This window comes from Somniosus microcephalus, chromosome 11 (genome assembly GCF_052327205.1).
Source record: "Somniosus microcephalus isolate GS21.2 chromosome 11, FLI_Smic_1.0, whole genome shotgun sequence".
Lineage (NCBI taxonomy): Eukaryota > Metazoa > Chordata > Chondrichthyes > Squaliformes > Somniosidae > Somniosus > Somniosus microcephalus.
In genome coordinates, this window is record NC_140997.1 from 91,950,647 (window position 1) to 91,975,625 (window position 24,979).

A 24,979-nucleotide genomic window follows, 5' to 3' on the forward strand; every position below is an offset into this window, starting at 1 on the left:
TTGGCGGAACCCAAACTGGGCGTCAGTGAGCAGGTTATTGGTGAGTAAGTGCCGCTTGATAGCATTGTCGATGACACCTTCCATCACTTTGCTGGTGATTGAGAGTAGACTGATGGGGCAGTAATTGGCCGGAATTGGATTTGTCCTGCTTTTTGTGGACAGGACATACCTGGGCAGTTTTCCACATTGTCGGATAGATGGCAGTGTTGTAGCTGTACTGGAACAGCTTGGCTAGAGGCGTGGCTAGTTCTGGAGCACAAGTCTTCAGCACGACAGCCGGGATGTTGTCAGGACCCACAGCCTTTGCTGTATCCAGTGCACTCAGCCATTTCTTGCTATCACGTGAAGTGAATCGAATTGGCTGAAGACTGGCTTCTGTGGTGGCGGGGACCTCAGGTGGAGGCCGATATGGATCATCCACTCGGCACTTCTGGCTGAAGATGGTTGCAAACGCTTCAACTTTGTCTTTTGCACTCACGTGCTGGGCTCCACCATTATTGAGGATGGAGATATTCATGGAGCCTCCTCCTCCTGTTAGTTGTTTAATGGTCCACCACCATTCACGACTGGATGTGGCAGGACTGCAGAGTTTTGATCGGATCCGTTGATTGTGGGATCTCTTAGCCCTGTGGGACTTTATGAAATTCTCTCTCAGCAACCTGGAGCTGTGAAGTCAAATGGTTTCCCTGCAACATCAAGACTTTCTTCTTTATTTGTTCTTGGGATGTGAGCAATGTTGGCAAGGCCACTTTTATTGTTCATCCCTAGTTGCCCTTAGAAAGTGCAGGTGGGTCTTCTCCTTGAACCGGTGCAGTCCATGTGGTGATGATGAAGGTCAGAAACATTAGCCTGTCTTTTCTCTTTACAGATGCTAATGATCCCGCTGTGTATTTTGTTTTTTATACCTGGAATCTTCCCAAATGATCTGAATGATAAACTGTGCCTGCCTGGGTCTGTAATTTGCCACTAGAAGCCACACAAGAGCACCCAGTGTGACCCAACCACGGACTGCCCTCAAACCAGATCAAGAAGCACATCATCTCCACTTGGTGACTACACCTGAATTGTGAATAGGAACTTCATGGACACCACTAGACCATCTTAAGATATGTTGTTTTTAAACTAAATTCAAGTCCAGCAATACAACGAAACAAACATTTATTGTAGTCGTCTGGCTAGAGGGTAAGCTTTCCCTCTTTGGGTTACACAAATGACCTTGAGTTTGCAATAAAAATGTCCTCAGCCCGTCAGGCAATGTAACATACTCTCGGCCACTTCTGTGATTTGGGTATCCTAAACGTCCTCAAATGGAGATTACATCTATATATGTAGATGTCAGTGTATTGTGCAACACCTGCCCTGTAGATTGAATGAAATGTCACGTTCCTGCACATTCGATGTCTTCTACAGACAAAAGAATGTTGAACACATTTAAAGTAGGCAAACCGTTGTGGCAATATCTAAACAATGAAAAGGATTTGACTGACCAGAGGTGAGTGGTGTTGCATTTATTGCCCCGTACAATGCAAATACAATCATTTAAATGTCCTTTTCCCCCTGTTTAATAATGAAGTTGATTCTCAGGACCGCCCGCAGCGGCGGCGACCAACACAGCGTCCAAGGAGAGGGGAGACGGGGTGGGTGGCAGACTGGCTGACAAGCAATGCATCAAGCACATAAAAGACAGGAGATGCTTGTGTATATATTTATACATATAACCAGCAGATGCAAAATAATGTACCGCTGAGTGGTAAATCAAAGAGCAAGTTTAAGTTAAATTGGTGAGTGTATCCCCCTATTTGCAGGGCGGCGGTGGTAGGTTCCCCGGGGCGCGGTCACGTGGTTCTCCCTGCACCGCCATTTTGTCGGTAGTTTGTATTTAGGGTCGAGCAGGAGCGGAGGTTCTCACGAGTTTCTGTCACGGGCGGCGGTGTTCGGCAACGGGCGAGAGAAAACACAAGGGAGGAAAAAAAGACAAGCCACCCGCATTGTATTAATTAACAGTAGTTAGTATTAGTCCCGTGCCTGTAGCTGACAAGATGTCCGCCCCCGAAGCTCCCGAATACTCTCCCTTCTTCGCGGTGATGGGCGCCTCGGCTGCCATGGTTTTCAGCGGTGAGTCTCGCATTTACTTTGGGTGGGAGGAGAGGTGGGAAGTCAGCTGCTGTTGTTCAACCTAATCGGCGTTAACCCCCTTCCGCTGAAGGGGGTTCGGCGGCTTTTTATTTTTTAATGTACACACCTATATATAAAATGGCCGCGAGTGAGCCTGGGGTTTTTCATTTATTTATAGTATCTCGCCTATTCACCTCTGCCTGGGACGGGCTGCTGCTGGTGGTGTTTCCTGCGGCGGACGCTCGGCTGCGTAGGTGGACGATCTCGGCTGCGTAGGTGGACGATCCTGCTGCGACGGCAGCTCGAGCCGCCTCCGAAGTCGCTTCGGCTCTTTCCGTGTGCGACTCGGCGGCGTTCGGGTGTTTTCGGCCGGCGTTTTTGCTTCAGTGTCAATGCTGGGAATCTCTGTGGTGCATAGGGGGGGGGGAAGGGTTCGGCAATTTCCGGAGCGGGCAGTCCCGAGCCGATCATATGACTGGGGTGCGGGTGCTAGCTCATATATACGTGTACTGCAATATTTGTTCGCGTTCTAATTCTCATTTTGACAATCTACATTTTAATGTATTCCTGAGCCCTTTTAAAGGACAAGGGCACTGACACGCCATTGTCGCATATATTTAATGAAATCAAGTTGCTATTACATTTTTTAGGATTATGCAACTTAAATTGGATTTGGAATTTGCATAACCCCACCTTGAAATTACATTTTTCCAGCTGTAACTCTTTGTGGTGTGCCCAAGTTAACAATGAGCTATAATCTAGTTTTAACACATTGGCAGGTTTAGATTACTGCAGAATATAATTTGAGGAGTAAATTAATTTACTGTCTTTAGAAATTCACTTTCTGTTTGAACATAACATAAGATAGGTGCAGGCGTAGGTCATTTGGCTCCTCGAGCCTGCTCTGCCATTCAATAAGATCATGGCTGATCCTCCTCCTCCACTTTCCTGTCTGACCCCCATATCACACTATCCAAAAATCTATATTGATTTCTGCCTTGAATGTACTCGATGACTGAGCCTCCATAGATTCACCACCCTCTGAGTGAAGACATTTCTTCTCATCTGTCCTAAATGGCCAACCCTTATTTTGAGACACTGACCTTTTCTTCTGGACTCTCCAGCCAGGGGAAACATCCTCCTTGCATCTACCCAAGTGTGGTCTCACCAGGGCCCTATATAATTGCAGAAAGACATCATTACTATTATACTCCAATCCTCTAGTCATAAAGGCCAACATACCATTTGCTTTCCTAATTGCTTGCTGTACCTACATGTTAACTTTCAGCGATTTGTGTACCAATACTCCACTTCTATTTTTCCTACCAAAGTGGATAACTTCAAATTTCTCCACATTATATTCAATTTGCCATGTTATTGTCCACTCAGCCTGTCTATATCCCCTTGAAGTCTCCTTGCCTCCTCCTCACAACTTACATTCCCACCCAGCTTTGTATTATCAGCAAACTTTGGACCCCCTCCTCCAAATCATTGATATAGACTGAATAGCTGAGGCCCAAGCGCTAATCCTTGTGGTATCACACTAGTTACAGCTTGCCAACTGGAAACTGACCAGTTTATTCCTACTGTTTGCTGTTTGATAACCAATCCTCAATCCATGCTAGTTAGTATATTGCCCCCAATCCCATGAGCCCTAATTTTGTTTGGCTCTTTTTTGAAATTGGGATTTGCTTGATGCTGCAGTGGTGTGGTTTCACAGATAGGTGTAAATCCTCTACAGCAGGAACTGAAATTGGCTTGCCCAAATGGATACTATGGTGCATTCAAGTTGGACTCGTGCAGTGAGCAAGTGTCATTCTAATGCTTCCTGGCCTGCTGAGTATTTCCAGCATTTTCTGTTTATTATCTTTGTTGGTTTGATTCTTGTAATCATAGGAAAGCTGTCAGTTTGACTTGCTTAAATCTTCCACTATGTCGCAATAACGTAAATTCCTTAAATGATTAAATAACATTACGAAACAGGGATGGGTTTACACAGGTCTGTAAAATATTCTCAAGAATGTCACATTCAAGTGACAGCACGGAAGTGATTCTGTGAAGTGAGTACTCTAATAAAATTGGAGGGAAGGAAACTTGTATGTTTATGGGAAGTTATTTTTTAATTTAAAATAGTAACTTGCTTTGAGTCATCTAAATGAGGTGAGACTGCTGTTAACTCTGATTTGGCCAATAGCTGTTTGTATCTGATGTGATGTGAACTGCATGTGCATGTATGTCATTAACAGACAATCTTTAACTACATTTAAAGCAGTTTAGTTGGCATGCACTAGAACGTTAGTGGAGTTACACTTATCCTTTTATCTCTAGTCTCTCATCACTGTCTACAAATAGTCCTCAAATTGCTACTCTATAGGACTACAATGCAGTTTAGAAATGTTTTGACTGGAAATCTTGCTTTACCTATTTTTGTTTGGCTCTGTTTGAATGAGATTCTGCACACTGTTGTAGACTTGGTTTTTAAAGTGCATTTGAAATCTTCAAAGTATCCAAAAGGACTGTGGAAATTACCACCTAGAAAAATGAAAGTAACTGGGTCTCTATCCATACATCACTTAACCTCCAGTCTTCCTAGTAGATGAATGAACACTGCCCTGTTTCACACTAAGCCACAGACTAGAAGGTCCCAGGTTGAATTACTGGCCTTGTAAGTTATCTGGTCTCTTTTCTCATTCCCTCCTGCATGCATGCTCACCAGGGGAGGGATGTGGAGAAAGGAGGCTAGTTAATTCACTGGGCCAATAATGTGGGGGGGGGGGGGTTCATGTGGGGAAAAAATAGATACACTCTACAGTGCCAACAATCAATGAAAAATGGGCACTTTTTTTTGGTACAAGGTTTTAAAAAATAAATCATTAAATTCTACAGCTTATTAAAAAGTCTGACAAGATCAGATTGTGCTCACTCCCTCCTTCTGTCCACCAGTTTCTCCTAGTGGTTGATTTATTTGGAATGTGCACTGTTTTCCTACAGTGATTAGCAGCCATCTTGAAACCTGTTTAGAGCAAGCATATTGCTTTTTGATCTATTGAACAGGCACATCAGTGTCAACTGCCAGTTTACTGTTGGTTCCAGGTAGCTATGTGGAATACCTGCAACATTTTCCAAATTAAGATCAAAGGTGTGCACACTTGGTCCAGTCTAAAAACAGCTCTTGTGTAGAAAGGAATATAGCTGCACTGGAACAAAAACAAAATATTGCCGATGCTGCTGGCAATCTGAAACACAACCAATGTGTTTGAAGATGCTCAGCAAGTCAAGTAGCAGAACAGACTTGATGTTTATACAGACTGTTCCTCAGAACTATAGTCGTGCTGGTTTGTGAAGGCGTTTGCATGCAGGGGAGTGTGTACATAAACCAGTTTAAACAAAAGTTGTCCATTCTGGATACTACCTTCATGTTTAATGTAACTGTCACTGATTGATGTATTAACTATTGTCAGCTTGGCCAAGGCAAATGATTTGCCAGACCACTTAAGGACATGGTTCTTGTGACTTTTAAATTGTTCTGATCTTTTTAATAGATCTTGTATTGGTTACCATCTAGCCTGATGGTTGACTCCTGACCTTTGTTCAAGAAAGACATGTTGACTGTGCAAGTTTATCTAAACAACTTGTTTGCCTTCAATGCAGCTGAAGACTATATTTAAAAAAAAAAAAAAAAACTAGCAGAATTTTGCCCTGAGCTGTTGATAGGCATCTCCCAGTTAGTTGCGAAACTCATCTTTAAGATGTGACTTGCTGGAGCAGGTTGTTCCTTTACTAAATTTGGAAGTGGAAAATGCCACCTACAAATTGGCATGATGTGTGCTGAAATATGTTGATCAGGTAATCCCATTTTAAGAATTGTCTCTGCTTGGTGTAACCTGCACAATATTGTCACTAATGTCTAGATTTTAAGCTTGTTTACTGCATAATTGCAGCTTATTCCTCCTCCCAGATCTCTACTTGAGGAAGGTAGAATGGCATAACTTGGGGAAACTAACACTAGAATCTTAAGGATTGGAAATGGCCATTGGCTGAACAGCCCTGCCTTTTCTCATAGATTACAGGCCCATCCTACTTTCTTCCTTGCTGCATCCCTCAATCCTTTCTCCAGGAGAGTACCATTTTCTTGGACCCTTTATTCCATTTGTTTCATTGACCTTCAACTTGCATTTTATAGGAATGTAGGAATTGCTAGAGGAAAATGGTCATCCAGGGGATTCCCTCCATTCTGGAACACACAGGTTCTAAAAGTCTTGATAATTTCCCTTTTTTAAAGCTACTTTCTAATTGAATCTCTTATTTTTGTGAACTGGCTAAATTTTAACTGAAGCTTGACTTGACCTGTATTTAAGAATATCTAAAGCCGTAGGCCTATTTTCATAGTTCTGCTGTTCCTGAAAGTCTTCACCCCTCATGGGCAATTCAGTTTCTTTCTGGGTAAAGACAGATGTGAAATGTTTTAATCTAATCCCAGTCTCTCTTTTTCCCTTTGCTGTTTATTTCTGTTTCTATTTTCAATTGACCAACAGCAACTTGTATTTTATATAGCACCTTTTTAATGTAGTAAAATGTCCCAAGATGCTTCACAGGAGTATTATAAGACACAAAATTTGGAACTGAGCCACATAATAAGGAGAAATTAGGGCAGTTGGTCAGAGGCAGTTTTAAGGAGTGTCTTAAAAGGTGGAAAGAGAAGTAGAGACAGGTTTAGGGAGGGAATTCCAGAGCTTGGGGCCTAGGCAACAGAAGGCATGGCCACCAATGGTGGAGTGATTTATAATAGGGATGCTCGAGGGCACAATTAGAGGAGCACAGATATCATGGGTGGGGTGGGGTGGTTGAGACTGGAGGAGATTAGAGATGGGGAGGGATTTGAAAACCAGGATGAGAATTTTGACATTGGCGTTGCAGTGTAGGTCAGTGAGCACATGGGATTGGGGGTAAGGTACTGACTTGGATAGAAAACTGGTTGGCAGACAAGAAGCAAGAGTTGCAATAAACAGGTCTTTTTCCGAGTGGAAGGCAGTGACTAGTGGGGTACTGCAGGCATTGGTGCTAGGACCCCAGTTATTCACAATATATATTAATGATCTAGACAAGGGAACTAGATGTAATATCTCCAAGTTTGCAGACAACACAAAGCTGGGTGTGGGTGTGTGCACTGAGGATGATGCAGAGAAACTCCAGTATGATTTGGGTGATTGGGCCGATGCAGTATAATATGGATAAATGCAGGTTATCCATTTTGGTGGCAAAAACAGGAAGGCAGATTATTATCTGAACGGCAATAGATTGGGAAAAGGGGAAGTGCAACGAGACCTGGGAGTCCTTGTGCACTAGTTGCTGAAGGTAAGCATGCAGGTGCAGCAGGCGGTTGAGGCAAATGGTATGCTGGCCTTCATAGCGAGAGGTTTCGAGTACAGGAGCAAGTTGTACAGGGCCTTGGTGAGACCACACCTTGAGTATTGTGTGCAGTCTTGGTCACCTTTTTATCTGAGGAAGGATGTTCTTGCCATGGAGGGAGTGCAGTGAAGATTCACCAGACTGATACCTGGGATGGCAGGAATGACTTATGAGGAGAGATTGGGTCGATTAGGCTTATATTCACTAGAGTTTAGAAGAATGAGGGGATCTCATTGAAACTTATAAAATTCTAACCGGACTAGATGCAGGAAGGATGTTTCTGATGGCAGGGGAGTCCAGAACCAGGGGGGTCACAGTCTAAGGATAAGGGGTAAGCCATTTAGGACTGATGAGGAGGAATTTCTTCACCGAGTGGTGAACCTGTGTGACAAATCAGATCGTGGAGGGGTCGAAAGAAGTGGTTGAGGTAGAGCTGGGTGTAGTCGGCGTACATGTGGAACCTGACAGTTTTTGGATGATGTTGCCAAGGGGCAACATGTAGATGAGGAATAGGAGGGGGCCAAGGATAGATCCTTGGGAGACACCAGAGGTAACGATGTGGGAATGGGAAGAGAAACCATTGCAGGTGATTCTCTGGTTACGATTAGATAGATCAGAATGGAATCTGGCGAATGCAGTCCTACGCAGCTGGATGACGGGTATTGAAGGATGGAGTGGTCAACCGTGTCAAAGGCTGCAGACAAGTCGAAGGACAAGAAGGGATAGTTGGCCAGCTAATCACACTTCAGTCCAGTTTTAGAGGGTTACCTAAGGGCATTAACTGTGCTTTGGTTCAGTAGTTTGCTATCCAATATCTCGTGACCAAAGCAGTTCATAATGTACTGGTTCATTGTGTACAGTTGGGGTGTGCTAGTTTAATTTATCATACAACTGGATTACCAACCCAGAGGTTGAATTCAAATCTTGCCATGGCAGGTTGGGAAATTGAATTCAATAAATCTGGTCATTTGTGGGCTGGCACCAGCAGAAATGACCATAAAAGCTGCCAGATTATTGTAAAAGCCAAACTGGTTCACTCCAGGAAAAGGAACCTGCTGCCCCCAGCTGGTCTGTCTACAACCAACTCAGTCCCATGTGATGTGGCTGACTCTTAATCACCTGAAGTAGTCTAGCAAGCAATACATTGCAAAAACAATTCCTTCAAGAAGCTAGCCTCAAGCTCAGACATTGCATACTGTAGATTCAATTATAAATTCAGTACAAAAGCCTGTTGGTGTAATACTGTTCTAAATCTGAATATGGATCTTTTCTGCTGTGGCTAACTGAGCTAGAGACCAGGAAAGACCCAGGGTTGACTGTCAGTGGGATAGCAGTGGAGGCTTGGCATTGGTCCTCTACTAGATTAGTGATTGGCTGGGATTCCTATACAGTCAACCCCTTCACCTTGGAAAGTGTGAGCAGCTTTTGTTGTGTTGCCCTGCAGTTTATTAGCCTGACACTTGTCAGTGGTGTAGGAGGGGTGCAAAAATCTAGTGTTACTGGGCAGATTTTGTAGCAATAATGGTATGCTAAAAGATGTCCCATCTGTGAATGTAATTACTTTGGGCTATTAGCTGCTTTCTTGAATGTTTGAAGGACTACCTTTGCATTTAATGCAGACCTAGCTGCTTAGTAAGTAAACATGTGATTTGGCAGCTTCAAGCCTTGGTGCCATTTTAGCCATCTACACAAGTGGCAGTCTCTAGACTGCTTTTGAAATCCTTGAGAAATGGGAGTCATCCCCTATTCCTGAACAAGGAAGATGCTTCTAACCATTGCAGTAAGGTGTTCCTCTGATGAAATGGTGTCATTTAGCTTATCAGTTCTTGGGTAGCAGCTTGCTGAGTGGGTGAAGTTGATTTAGAATAATGGAGAGGGGAGAAATTGACAGTTGAAAGTGCATTTTGTCCTTTGTAAACATTGTTCTCATTTGAGCCTTAATGCTAAATCTTTGTGGCTAGAAACTATTAGATGCACTCTAGTAATGCTATGCTTCTCTCCTTGGACTGAACCATGTTGCAGCCAGTGCTGGCCAGCTGTTGTAGTGGATTACCAATTGCTGCCTTGCAGTGATGATAAATGGGCAGTGCTCCCTCCAGTTGATCCTACTGGCCAGGCTTAGTGGGGAGAGACATCTCTTGCCAGTCATAATATCAACATTTAAGTTCTAATAGTGTTCTAATCAAAAAGCACTTGGCCTAACTTCTCCCTGTGCCCAATGTCTGTGTAGCTGGCCAGTTCCCCACAAGATTTGAAGGAAGTCTCCTGTTGCACCTTCTAGTGGAACGGAGTTGTTACAGGAAGCTGGTTGTCTACTTTCCCCTTCAGCTGGGTGCAGAGATGTGATGATACTTTAGCTGTTCAGTGTGCAGCTATTCATGCCAGCTTTACTTGTTTTAGATTAACAATTGTTTCATATTACTGAGTGATAATGGTGCTGGTTTAAGTAGTCTGTGGTCTTCAGCAGTGGCTAAAGTTTGCATAATCAAATTGTATTTTGCTTTATACAAATGTTGCATATTATGTAATCTTTGCAAGTGCAACAGTTGTGGTTTCTCATTCAAAGGAAGAAGCTCGAATACCTAAAATTACTGAACTATAACTAAAATTACTAAGCTATACCCTGACTGCCATGAGACCAAGGTAGCATTTCGGCCATGCTGCTGGTGGGAAGTAAAAAATGTGTGCGAGAAGCAATAATTGAGGTTATGTTGGGGCTGCTCTTGTTACAGGCAGCTAAAAATCATTGACAGTCCTGGCTACAGTTGGTATATCTCCATAGGGGCCAAGTGAAGAATTCATGCTTCAGTGTAGTTATGTTGCCTATGGATTCTTTTTGGGAATGGTAGATGTTGGCAAGGTTTAAGATCTTGTAGAAATGCAGTGCTCCTGGAGTAAGTAACTGTTGTAAATTCCTAGTCTCCAAAGGAAAGGGATTTGTATGGGGGGAAAATGAAAACTGTTATTGACATCTTCGAAACCCAGAGTGTCTGTGGTCAGCAGCCTTTCAGAGGGGTTCTCTGTGAATCAGTGATGCAACATTCTTGTGTTGCCAATAATGTAGCCTTTACTGTTAAACTCAATCTCATGGTAGTTTGGAGCCAGTAACTTGCAGCAACTAAGTGAGCTGATAAAATCAGCCCCCTCCTTTGTCACAGCTGGCAGTGCCATCTGTTGTCTTACTATGCCTGCTGCAGAACTAAGGTGTGGGAGCTGTACGCCTACTTGCATTACAGGGGCTGAGGATTTCAAGCTGCTCTGCTTCCACCTACTGTCCTTGACTTGCTACCTAGCAGTTTACCGCTAACTAACGATTTGTCCAGTTTTGGGGTATGCATTACAAAGGTCTGAATCAGTGTGTACAACTGGGAGTCTAAACTGGTTTTGTGCAGACAGTGTAAAAGATGAAGTGCAGGTACTTGGGTGTCCCTTGTAAGAGTATTATTGTTCTTGGCTGATTTCCAGTGTTCTGACTTTTGTGGTGCTTTCTCCTTTAGCTCTAGGAGCAGCTTATGGAACTGCTAAGAGTGGAACAGGAATTGCTGCCATGTCTGTTATGAGGCCTGAGCTAATCATGAAATCCATCATTCCTGTTGTGATGGCAGGTATCATTGCTATCTATGGACTGGTGGTGGCAGTACTAATTGCCAACTCGCTCACAGAAAAGATAACGCTATTCAAGTAAGTCACCTTTTTAACTGGGAACTTTTGCTTTTATGGTGTGGTAGTTGTGTGCAGGGGGTGGTAACATATTTTTCTTTCAGTTCATCTATTTAAAATTTTGTCCCAAGAGAATCGACCTTGAAGGAAGTAACTGCTAACATGAGCAATCTATTTAGCGTGTTAAGTGGCAGACTATTTGCCAGAGAAAGCTATTTTTAGTGCAATCCATTATTGCAAAACAGTAATATTGATATCAATGGGATGAATAATTTGGGGTGCACCTAGTCCTTTTCCTGGGAACACTGGCCTGCGTACTACTGAAACTGCATATGGTTGACTTATTCGTCGAGGACCCTATTGTATGCTCCAGTAAATGGAGGAAAAGTGAACTTGCAGCAGCACTAAAGTGGCTAACTACAGGCCAGTTAGTTTAACAACTGTGGCAGGGAAAGTATTATTGTTAAAAGATGAAATTGTTAAATATCTAGACAAGAAAATAATTAAATGCAGACAATGCAATTTTCAGAGATCATGCTTGACAACTGATCTTTGAGGAGGTGCTGGATGTGGGGTACATGGTCTTAAAACCTTTGACAAGGTACCATGCAGGAGACTATTGGGAGAAGATTAAATGGTGTGGATTTAGGGGAAGGTACCAAATCAGATTATAAATTGGGTTGAGGGCAGTTTCTTTGGACAGAAATGAGTGGTGACAAGAATCTGATTCTGGAGCTGCTTCTGTTCACTGGATTTATGACAAGTGACATAAGTCAAAATTTAATGAATCTATATAAAATCTTAGACTACAATTGGAGTACTGTATGTGTAGTTTTGAGCTTCATGCAATAAGAAGGATGGTGTGGCAATAGAGTACATCCTGATTCACCGGGGTGTTTCCTGAGGAGGTAGTGTGACGTGATCAAGGTGTTTAGTTATGAAGGGATAGGGGCAGTAGATAGTTTCCAATGGTTGAGTCTAGAACAAGATGACATGGATATAAGATTTAGGAAAGAGTAAGATCTTTTTTTTATATTCTGAGAAATGCACCACCAAAGTACATTATTGAAACCGAGACCATGTCAATAACTAAAAATAGGTCCCTAAAAGGATTTGTGAATAGGGCACCTGAGATTCTAACTAATTGTGTGGAGGGAGATTCTAATTGCTTGTGTGGCAGGTAAGTGCTAACATGGGCTAGTTGTGCTGAACAGCCTGCTTCTATGTAATTATAGAATCAAAGCATCATACTGTACAGATGGAGACCATTCAGCCCATTGAGTGTGCTAGAGATGTAGTTAAAATTCTAAATATTTTGGCATTCAAATTTCAGTTTTTGCAAGTGACATTGAAATTTCAAATTAATGGAGGGATACAATTGCCATTCAGGTAACAAGTGGTATTGGAACAATTGGTTTTGCCTTGAGTGCAGGAGATTTTTCTGGAATAAACTTGCAAGATGTCTGATCGAATTGAGGAGGTGTAGTGGCCCTGTGAAGGGTCAATGGAGCATTCTGGCTCTTATTTAGGCTCCTTTGCTGTAGTTACACTTCACAAAGCATCAAGAAAGAGCCAGGTTGCCTTTGTACTTCCAACAAAGTCTACAGCTGGTATTAGTGCCCCCCAAACAGGCTTGATACAAATGCAATATTTTTTGAGCATTAGGATCTAATGTATAAATATCACAACAGTTGTCAAACAGGCTGTTGGAGGAGGCCACTGAAACCACCTGAAAAATTGATGGTGAAAGTTATAGGATGGTCAGAGCAGATGTAGCTTTTAAAACCTTTGAAACTACTTTAATGGTAAAAAGCTACTTGTGTTGGTGTGGTTTAGCATTCTTGGGGTTATGAAATTAGAACAGTTGGTTACAAGGCACAGTATTCCCTCGCACTGTGCCATATCACACAAGAGGATATGCAGAACAAAGGTTGTTGATGGGTGTGTTGCGTTTTGGGTGGGAACATTAATGTTGTGCATTGTAGTTGGTAGCTTTTTGTGCATAGCAACCAAGTGAGTTTGAATGTAGTGTGGCAAGTGTAAAGACTAAATTCAAACTCCAGATTTACCATTGGAAAATTGGTCACTGACAGGATTGTTGATCCTAGGGTTCTTTTTAAGTGGGATACTGAGCCATCACTGCTGTCACTTTACACTAGAAACTAAAAGATAATTTGTGAGGTGTTAGATGAGTTGGTGCTAGTTACCCATGTGATGTCTCTGCCTTAAAACACTTTGCAGAGACAATGTTATCCATGTAAAGATGTGATTTGGTGAGGTGTAAATTAAAGTAACAATTTGAAGTGCCTTGTCTGAGATCTGCTGAATTGTGGAATAGCATGGTGCTGTTCCTCTTGTATAAGCACACTTGTGGTCTGGAAATCTTGACCCAATTGGACAGTGTTGCTTGATGGAGCTTAAGCTTGTCAAATTGACCTGGGTGTGGGTATACTGGGTCTTCTCTAATACTGATTATATCAATTGGCAGCAGCATTTAAATTTGCAAGATTTTTCCTGTCCTGTATGAGGTAAGTTATTGGACAAGAGTATATGGTTAAATTGGTGAATGCTTTTGACTTACACAAACATGTCTGTGCTGACTATCTTGTTCTTGACATTTACTTCCACCTTTTCAAACTTAAGCATGTTGTCAAAGTTGGGGTATGATCTTTGAAATGCCAAATGTGGTTGAGCTGTATTTCTCATCCATTCAAAGTCTGAGGTATTTATGTTTGACTTCAAATTGTCTCTGCTGTGGCTCTGTAACCTCACTAGTGGTGGTTAACACTGGAGCAGAGAAGGTGGCTACAGTATTACCTTCTGTTGCGAAACTGTTTGTTTGAGGAAGACTTAAACCAGATGGACAAGTGTTGGTATTGGGTAGCAAATCTTCCCATTGACTGGATACATCCTCCAGCCACATGGTCTTCAGTCAATCTCCATGATTGTAGTGCAAGTAGGAATATTTGTACAGGTGCCAAGGTATCGATACTGGCAGACATCAGAGTTTTATCAACGCAACCCAAAGATATTGACCCTTATCTCCAACTTGCTGACTCAACAGTGGTGTCTAAAGCTTATGTAAAGAATCCAAGGTTTATCTTAGAAGAATTGTAATTGAATGGCCTCTAGTTGGATCCCTGCATGTCTTTGAACTCTGGGCTATATTCCAGATGATTATCTTCCCCCCATTATGGGCTTCATTAAACCCAGGATCATCTCTTGGTCTGTTTGCTCCAAGTGTCTAATTTATTTTCTCAGCCTTGTGGAGTTCCCTATAGTCCACATCCAGAATTTTAAAAGGAAGTCTTCACACAGGTCAAACCCCATCTCCTTGCCACCACCCTCTCCTCTAAGCAAACAGCAAGTTTTGACAAGTGAGGAAAGGTATTTGCTCAGTAAGCTACAAGTCTTCGAGTGGTGTTTTCTCTAGACTGAACATTTGTATTTGGAAAGTGAGGAGGATTCCAGAGTATGACACTCTGGGGATATATTTGCTGTGAAATATTGCTCAGTTGCCAGGTTACTTTGACAGCTGGATGTTTACCTATGACTGGAGCAGCATAGTGTAATTCTGTGGCACACTTTTGGGCTGTTTGAGGGGGAGATTTTCTCTGCATTAAAGTGTTACAAACTTGGAATAACTTTTTTTTTATATTTACCTTGCAGGAGCTTCCTTCAGCTGGGTGCTGGTTTGAGCGTGGGTCTGAGTGGTCTTGCTGCTGGCTTTGCTATTGGTATAGTAGGTGATGCTGGTGTACGAGGAACTGCACAGCAGCCAAGGTTATTTGTTGGGATGATCCTGATCCTCATTTTTGCTGAAGTGTTGGGTCTTTATGGCCTGATTGTTGCTTTGATCCTTTCCACAAAATAAATCCTGCAAATATAGCATTTAGCTCTGTCATTCTAATGGTCTTATCTCCAGAATGTGTACAGTTGTCTCTTTGGTAGTCAATCTCTTGTAAATGCGCAATGTATGTTAGTGATTGTCCTGTGTATTTAGGTATTGAATTGTATTGTTTTAAGAGCTGGGTTCAGTGGCTCCTAAACATTTGTGCAATTTCCAATCCATATTACTGTTGAGGAGCACTCTGATTAAATTAGAATTGTAACGTTTCATTTCTTTTCACTGGATTTTATTTATAAAGATTTAAAATGTTCATACATTGTTATAATGGAGCAAGATTTCTGGAGTCCCATGATATAGTAGATTATTGCACTCAGTAATTGTATTTGCTCAGATCTCTCGATGTAATAATTGGTTAAAGATTGGATCTGATCATAGTCCTACTTTTGTGTACTGGTATTGGAGTGAGTTCTACTTGTGTTTTTAACATCCTGAGGCACATGTAAATGTTCCTGGTAGTAAAATGTATTCCTACTTGTAAAAGGTGTGCACCCAGTGTTGGGTTTTGCATTTCTGATGTTTCCAAATAAAAAAATTCCTCAACTAAGTTTTGAAGTTGCCTACCATTTTTTTTTTTTGTCTAAACTTTCCTATGCATTATTTTGATTGATCAGAACCAAGGTTCACCAGCCTAATGCTGAAATACTCGTAGGTTACAAGAAAACAAAGGTGACTTGTTGCCATTAGGTGAGAGTTGGGTCAAATGCTTCACCTTGACGAGTCAGACTTTGAGATGAGCTAAACATTGTTCAGCTCCATGAGTTATGCAAGTTACATAAATGGAACTCAAAGATTGTATTGTAATTTTTTTTTTTTTTAAAGAAGTAATGAAAGCGGTGAGCTATTTACCAGCAAAAGGCAGTACTGTTAAAACAATAGCTGTAATAGATATCAAAAACATCTAAACTATTGCCTTGGTAACTCTAAGATCTCTTGATTAGAATTCACAAATCATTTTTTATCCTGAATACTTCAGCGTAGCAAAACCTTTCTCTAACTTTCGACTCAGTTGTATAAAATAAATGCCGGCCTTGCCAAATGTTCTGTTCACATCTTGCATATCAGCTTTGACTTTCCATGTGGTCTTAATAGCTGGCACCAGGTCCCAATCTGCCATATTGCACGTGTAGCCCACTTGTGGAGTGAACAGGTTAAAATTATATGTAGACCTGCCTTATTGCTGTTGGTGTTTCTGAAGTGAAAAGCACTTCATAGACAAGGTAGTGGAAATTGGGAACTTTTTTTTCCCCCCAAAAAGGCAGTGGGTGCTGGGGGTCAATTGAAAATTAAGACTGAGATCAATAGATTTTTCTTGGGTAAGGTATCAAGGGATATGGAGTTGAGGTGCAGATCAGATGTAATCTAATTGAATGGTAGATCAGGCTCGACTGGCTGGATATTCCAAAGAATCTGACCTCTGCTTTAGTACCTCTGTCTGGATCCAGCTCAGCACTGTACTGAAGCAGAAACCTGGCCACAATCAGTTTATGAAAGATTGCTTTATTGTAGTGCCAATTCTTTTTTCTGACCAGCTGGATTCATAAGCTGTTGGTTTTTTGTGACTGCAGGATTGAAACTCAGACCACCTTTCTCCTACAAAACCTGGATGAGTGCAGCTCCTCAACATAGGGTAAAACTCATCTCCCAATGTTTCCCATCTTTCAGTGCAAGCCTCTCTGTGGAATAACAGAAAATGCTGGAAATACTCAGCAGGCCAGGCAACATTTGTGGAGAGTTAACATTTCAGGTCTGGGACCCTTCAGCTTTTTCCAGTTCTGATGGAGATGTAAAAGATATTAAGCCGGTGCAGAGACTGAGGGGTGGGGTTTAGGAGGGGAGGAAGGAATTGAAAACACTGCTTATGTAAGAGGCAGGAAATATAAAATGTTGCAAATGGGAATGTCAAAATAATACAGCATGAAAAATGGGAGCAGGGGTTATTGTCTGAAATTGTTGAACTCTATGGAGCCCAGAAGGCTGTAATCGCAAGATGAGGTGCTGTTCCTTGAGCTTATGTTGAGCTTCATTGGAACAATGTAATAGGCCGAGGACAGATCAGAGTGGGAGTGAAGTGGAGAATTAGTGACAGGCGACTGGAAGCTTGGTCACCCTTACGGACTGAACAGAGGTGTTCCGCAAAGTGGTCATCCAATCTGCGTTTGGTCTCCCCAATGTAGAGGAGATTGCATCATGAGCAGCGAATACAGTATATTAAATTGCAAGTAGTACAGGTAAATCACTGTTTCACCTGGAAGGGGTGTTTGGGGCCCTGGACAGTAGGAAGGGAGGAGGCAAAAGTGCATGTGTTACATCTGCACTTGCACTGGAAGGTGCCAGGAGAAGGGCTGTTGGGGGTGATTGAGGAGTGGACCAGGGTGTCACGGAGGGAGCAGTCCCTTCAGAATGCTGAACGGGGTGGTGAGGGGAAGATGTGTTTGGTGGTGGGATCACATTGGAGGTGGAGCTCTGCTCCTTTTGTAGGGGCAATGTACATTTTAGACTGTCTAGTGTAACGGTCTTAGCAAAGCATAAGGATTTAATTGAACCAGTTTAATTAGCAGTTGCACATGCCAACTGCACAGGAACCCAATCACAAAGGAATATCTTGTGCCACTTAGCCCACTTTTTTTTACCTAATTAGCTGTAGACTAATTATGGTATAAACAGACTATGGTATGAAGGCCTATGGGATCTGGCTTGTGCCTGATTGGCTACAAGATTAGGCCAATCTGCCTGTATAGTATACATCCCTTGAATTTCTCAAGTCATTACTTGCAAGCATGCTTATTAGCTAGCCACCAGAATGTGCTATGTTGTACTGGAATGTATTAAGGATAATTTAGTTTTTTTTCTGCAAGATTCAAATTCTTGGAAATCCTTAACCAATCCACCATCTAGGGAAAATACTAGTAACAGTGGGGGGGGAAAAATTGTACTAATTTTATTTGTTTATGGGATGTGGGCGTTGCTCGCAAGGCCAGCATTTATTGCCCATCCCTAATTTCCCTTGAAGGTGGTGGCGATCTGCTACCTTGAACTGCTGCAGTCTGTGGTGAAGGCACTCCCACAGTGCTGTTGGGTAGGGAGTTCCAGGATTTTGACTCGGTGACTATGAAGGATCGGCACTATACTTCTAAGTCAGGATGGTGTGACTTGGAGGTGGTGGTAGTCCCATGTGCCTGCTGCCCTCTTCTAGGTGGAAAAGGTCATGGGTTTGGGAGGTGTTGCCCAAGAAGCCTTGGCAAGTTGCTGCAGTGCATCTTGTAGATTGGTGCACACTACAGCCAGTGTGCCGGTGATGGAGGGAGTGAATGTTTAATGTGGTGGATGGGGTGCCAATCAAGCAGACTGCTTTGTCCTGGATGGTGTCGAGCTTCTTATGGTGGTGGAGCGGCACTCATCCAGGCAAATTGGGTATTTCATCACACTCCTTACTTGTGTCTGGTAGATGGTGGAAAGGCTTTGGGGAGTTGGGAGGTGAGACACTTGCTGCAGAATACCCAGCCTCTGACCTCTTGTTGCTTCAGTATTTGTGGCTGATCCAGTTAAATTTCTAGCCAATGGTGACCACTGGGATGTTGATGGTGGAGGATTCGGCGATGGTAATGCTGTTGAATGGCAAGGTGCAGTTAGACTCTCGCTTGTTAGAGATAGTCATTGCCTGGAGTTTCTTCCCCCCCCCCCCCCCCCCCCTCCTGATTCCCATTGACTTCAGTTTTGCTAGGGCTCCTTGATGCCACACTTGGTATTTCCTGGAATGAAACCCATTGTTTTAAGGAATAATGTGCTTGGATCTGCAGCAATTACCATTAGAACTGTAATGCTAACACTAATTATCCATGATTATTAAAAGTTAGTGTTAGTGCTACTGCAAAATGTTCCCATTCCTTCTGTCTCCTTCCCCTGCTCCTCTTCTCTTTCCCCCCACCCCCCATAAAGTGAGTGAACTCTGGGTTGAGTGATTTTTAAATTGACTTTGTCGAGGTTTATCATGTCATTGGAACTACCTGACTGAACTTGCTTCTAGGTGGAGCATTAACTTGCAGAGATGGTTTGAGCAAACACATCAAAAACATCAGAAAAGGTGGGGGAGGGGGTTGAGGGAAGAATTGAGACCATTCATCCATTTAATGCTTTGAATTCCCCAAATGTAGTTAACTCCATTACATTACCTGTTGGATTATTACAAATATCTTTCACCTTTTGAAAATATTTTTTGCTAGGCTCTGTTTAGAATTTGTATCCACTAGTCCTATGGCCTGCCTAACCTTGAAGTAATATTCTCTGTTTCCCCCTTAACCTTTCTAGACAGTCATGCTAAAGCTGTCTTGTTTTCCCCCATAACTTTACACTTGGGATCATTCCTGTTCTCTCTGTCCAATGCACACACATCTCTTTGGAAGTCTGGTGACCAACACTGGTGTAGTCTAGAGTTTAGACAGATATAAACCCTCTGGTCACTTCCCGGTTTCTTTCAAATGTCCTTGTGCTAACTCTGTTCCCCTCCATTGTATATCTGTGTTGCTAATTTTGTCACCCAATATATTGTACTTTGCATTTTGTCAGTATTAAATTAAACTTCTCCATTTGCTCAGTTGCATACCCAATCCATATCCTGCAAAACATTAACATGACCCCCCCCCCCCACCCCAATCTCTGCTACACCTCAAGGGGTATCGAAAGTTAAATAAGCATAGTGGTCTGTGTTCTTTGGGTCGAAGTTGAAAGGTATGTATGTGAGTGCATAAAGCATTCAGAACAAAATTGGAGAGTTCAACGCATCAATAAGTGCAGGAATGCGATCCAATAGCTGTAACGGAGACCTGGCTAATGTTTGGACAGACTGTTGCTCAGAGGGTGATGGGCCCAGGAGGTCAACAAGTGCCTGTCATAGCAACATTGATTTTATTAACTAACATTCCTATTGCATACTCAAATTAATCTTGAACAACAAGGTTGTTGATCACAGAAGTTAACTGATTGGCAGCCTTAGTAAAAACACCAGGTCTAGCTGTGCTCTCCCATAGTCACTGACCCTGTTGACCTACACGGGCTGGGCTCAAACATGAAGAACTGGACACCAGTGAGAGTCAGCACCTCTGGGGGAGAAAGTGCCAAAAAAAAAAGGCCCCCCCTCATTTGTGCATGTGTGCCAACTGAGCTGACGGTCAGGCCAGGCCAGGCCTGGGAACTTGTATTTCCCCCCACTAGCTGGTGTTCTGGAGCATTAACTTGTACATGCATTAATGTTCCTGTTTGTATGCACCAAGCAAGTAGTGCTGATTGCAGGAAGATAAAGGTTACTTGCAATGCAACCAGGTGTAAACTTGCTAAGCCTCACGTGACTCAGTAAATATCTTCTGCAGTAGGGTACTGAGCCACACAAACCCAGGTTTGATCCCGTCTTCTGATCAGCGTGGAGATAGGGCTGCATAAAAGTGACCTCGCTATCCCTAGCACAGGGAAGGCAAAAACTCTAGTCAGGATTCCCACTCATGGTTGCTGGCCCATTGCTGCTATGAAGTGTAATTCCTAAATATCCATTGAATTAGATCACTTTCTGTAATTTAGTCTCTGGCATACCTTATAACCTACCTGCACACCCCCCCCCCCCCCCCCCCCCAAGATTAGATTCCAGCCTGTAACTCGCTCTCTGGTATCCATTATTTTATATATAAACCATCTCAACACCGCCATTAGATTCCAGCCAGTAACTCACTCCCAGTTATCCGTTTTACTCTATCTATACACTAGCTGGAGTGCCTGGCGGTGCCGAGGCTTTTTCGAGGGCATATTGTTGTTGGAAGAGAGAGAGAGCGTGACTTTGGGGGGGGGAGGAGAGAGCGAGAGAGAGAGACTGGGGGGGGGGGGGGGGGGGGAGCGAGAGAGAGAGACTGGGGGAAGAGAGAGCGAGCGAGACTGGGGGGAAGAGAGGAGGGGGGAGCTAGCAGACCCTCTCCCCTCTGTCGGCGATAGCTCCGCTGAGCTCCGTGCCGCCCCACGCACTGACATGCCGAGCGCAGCGGCCCGGTCAGCCCGAGCCCCGCCCTCCCGAGGCTGGGCCAGGCGGCTTGAGACGGCCGATTGCGGCTGGCCGGGCCCAGTTGCCTTGGTAACCCTCCTCCCCTCTCCGCCTCCCGATCTCCAGGAGCGGGCCTGGGCCTGAGCGGCTTGAGACGGCCGATTGCGGCTGGCGAGCCCGGTTGCCGGGGTAACCCTCTCCGCTCCCCCTCCCCTCCCGAATGAAGCGCCAGAAGCTTGCAGTGAGCCCAGCCAGCCTTTACCAAGATGGCTGGCCGCTGGTTCGGAATCGGGCCCAGCGGGGGGCGGGAGCTTGCCACAAAACAATTGCCTCGGGTCCAGCATAGCTGCCAACAGACGCCCAGGCTTTGAGGCCTACCTGCAAAAACGGGGAAAGGTAGGAAAATTAATGAGATTAAAGGTTTAGAAAGTAATTAACTTTTTTAAAAAACAATGTGTTTTAAAAGCAACTTCTTTTTTGAAGACGCAGAAAGCGGGAAAAAGAAATGAAAAGTTTGGAATCAAGACGGCGGTGACTCACCTCGGTTCAGAACGATAAGGCCCGCCCCCACACGCACCGATTGGTCGACCGTCAGGTCACCGAAGCGTAGGATTGGTCAATCGTCCCGTCACTCGACTCTAGGAGGGCTTGCCCGCACGCACCAGGAACCCGCCCCCGCCACGCAGCGATTGGTCGACCGTCGGGTCGCTCAACCGTACGATTGGTCGACCTCGACGTCACTCAATGCTAATGAGCAGATAATGAGCGGAATTTTGAACGTTTTTTGGATACCGCGGGCACAATTTTTGTCTCACCGAAACGTAAATACGCTTACGACCGTTCTGGAATCGTAAGCTTTCTTTTGATGTAACACACGTGTAGGTACGCTCTATAACTTTTGATTGTATATAGCCTATATATAAACCACCTCAACCACACCATTAGATTCCAGATTATCTGTTTAATCCCAATGCCTCCAATTCTCATATTTGTGTTTAAATCCCTCCTTACCTCTATAACCTCCCCTGAATTCTCCATTCCTCTGACTCTGGCCTTTTGTGTATCACCCCCTCCCTTCACTCTGGCTGTACCTTCAGCCGTCTCGACCCCTCCACCTCTCTTTCACTCTCCTTTAAAACCTGCCTGTTTGATCAAGCTTTTGGTCACCCGTCCAGATATCGCCTCCTTCGGCTTGGGGTCCATTTTATTCTTAATCCTCTGAAGTGCTTCGGGACAGTTTTCTCCATTAAAAGTGCTATATAAATGTTGTCTTAACACAACCCCCAGAGCATGCTTACAGTCTAGTGTTGTGATAGAATCCTTCATTAACACTGACACCCCGCCCTCTTTATCCTTCCCTATCATCCTTGAAAATGTTATAACCAGGAATATTAAGTTCCCAGCCCTGTCCAAATCTAAGTCAGGTCTACAGTGTGTTTATCTTTACCTCAAATCACATTTAATTGTAATTAAATATGTGATTAAAACTAAGATTAACATTTTTAATCGCAAGATTAATCGTGATTAACATCAAAGCCTTTCTCCACTGATAAGGTTTCACTATTAAAATCAGATAAGTCTTCTGTTTCTATTCCAACAGCTTTATTAATTCTGCTGTTCCCCTCTAACCTCAAGCCTGCTACCCCTGCCGCATTAGTTTAAGTCCTCCCCCATAACTCTCTGTAAGCGGTGCTGCAGTTTTGGTTCAGGTGAAGACCATTCCCTGGGTAGTGCCTTCCTTTGTTCCAGAAATAACTCTGATGCGCAAAGAATGTGAACCATTCCCTCTTGCACAAGCACCTTCCTGATCTTCCTCTCATTAACCTGCCCAGCCATGGCACAGGCAGCAATCTGCAGGTTACCTCCCTGGAAATCTTGTTTTCCAATCTGGCGTCTAACTCCTTAAACTCTCTCTATAAGCACTCGAACCTACTTCTATCTGTGTCATTGCTTCCAACATGGACCGTGACTTTTAGCTGCTTTCCCTCCCTCCTTTCCCAGGAGTTTTTTGCCCACCCATTCCATGATGTCCTTCACCCGGCTCCGGGGACAACATACCATTAGGCCCCACCCACCCCTCCGATCACAACTGCAACCAAAAGGCTGTCTATACCGACTATAGAATTTCCCCCTACTCCCACTCTCCTATTCTTGCAGTCTACCCGTCTCTCTCCACCCTGGTTCCAGACTGCTGAAATGTTGCTGAGGACCACCATCTGAGTCACTCGCTGTCCACTTCATTCACCTGGGCCCTAAAGCAGTGATTTCCCCAGATGCATGGGATTCCACACCTCTCGCAGAAGCCCTTCTCTCCTGCTGACCTTAATTTTAATGTATTCACCAGCAGGGCCAGACAGGCCAACTGCGACACCAGCAATGCAGGGGGGTGAATCGCAGACCGAGTGATCCGTGACTAGTCTCCTTCTGCTGTTGCCTGGAAGCAGCCTGACAAACGGATCGAGTAGTGTCATGTTTTCCACACTGCTGATCTGCTGTTTGGTGTCAGATCTAGTTACTTGAGATGTCACCATTCATCTGCCACCTTCAATGAGGCAAGATACTGTACACTGGGTACCGTAGTGTCGTGGTTATGTTACTGGACTATTAATGCAGAGAACGTGAGTTCAAATCCCTCAACGGCAGTTTGAGAATTTGAATTGAGTTTAAAAATCTGGAAATTAAAAAGCTGGGATCAGTAAAAGTGACCATGAAGCTGTTGGATTGTCCTTTAGGGAAGGAAACCTGCTGTCCTTACTCAGTCTGGGCCCATATGCTTGTCCAGCCTCCCCTAAAATGCATCTATTCGCTTCAACCACTCCCTGTGATAGCGAGTTCCACATTCTCACCACTCTTTGGGTAAAGAAGTTTCTTCTGAATTCCCTATTGGATTTCTTGGTGACTATTTTATATTGATGGCCTCTAGTTATGCTCTTCCCCACAAGTGGAAACATTCTATCAAAAACCTTGCATAATTTTAAAGACCTCTATTAGGTCACCCCTCAGCCTTTTTTCAAAAGAGACCCAGCCTGTTCATCCTTTCCTGATATGTATACCCTCATATTTCTGGTATCATGCTTGTAAATCTTCTCTAAACCCTAGTGCTTGGTTTGCTTTTTTATGGCCTTGCTAACCTGTGGCGTAACCTTTAGCAATTTTGTATTTGTATTCCTAGATCCCTTTGTTCCTCTACCCCACCGAGACTCACACCTTCCAAGTGATAAGTGACCTCCCTATTCTTCCTACCAAAATGTAATATCTCATTTATCTGTGTTGAACTACATTTGCCAATTATTTGCCCATTCTGCAAGTTTATTAATGTCCTCCTGTAATTTGTTGCAGTCCTCCTCAGTATTGACTACCCCCCCCCCAAATTTGGTATCATCCATAAATTTAGAAATTGTGTTTTTGATTCTAAAGTCTAAATTGTTAATGTAAATTGTGAACAGCAGTGGTCCCAGCACTGATCCTTGTGGAACACCACTACCTCTGTACCTACCTACTACCCTTTACTCCCATTCTCTGCTTTCTGTCCTGAAGCCAGCTAGCAATCCACTCTGTTACTTGTCCCCTAACTCCGCATTCTCTGACCTTGTTCATTAGTCTGTTATGGGGTACCTTATCGAAGGCCTTTTGAAAATCTAGATAAATTATATCTACTACATTACCATTGTCTACTCTCTCTGTTACCTCTTCAAGAAATTCAATAAGGTTGGCCAAGCAAGATTTTCCTTTTTGAAATCCATGCTATTCATTATTATACTTTTCGTTTCTAGATGTTCTTTTATTCTCTCCTTTAGTAGGGATTCCATTATTTTTCCTACCACTGGTGTTAAGCTAATTGGTCTATAATTCCCTGGACATGTTCT

At 43.4% G+C, this 24,979-nt stretch overlaps 1 protein-coding gene across 1 annotated transcript; it reads left to right on the top strand.

Annotated features, from left to right (window-relative positions):
* The first annotated feature begins 1,888 nt into the window (after window positions 1-1,888).
* Window positions 1,889-15,638, top strand: atp6v0cb (ATPase H+ transporting V0 subunit cb). Its single transcript, XM_086000997.1, has 3 exons — window positions 1,889-2,115; window positions 11,022-11,205; window positions 14,854-15,638. Exons 1-3 carry the CDS (start codon window positions 2,040-2,042, stop codon window positions 15,056-15,058), a joined length of 465 nt encoding a protein of 154 aa, XP_085857123.1. The 5' UTR covers window positions 1,889-2,039; the 3' UTR covers window positions 15,059-15,638.
* The last annotated feature ends 9,341 nt before the right edge of the window (window positions 15,639-24,979 follow it).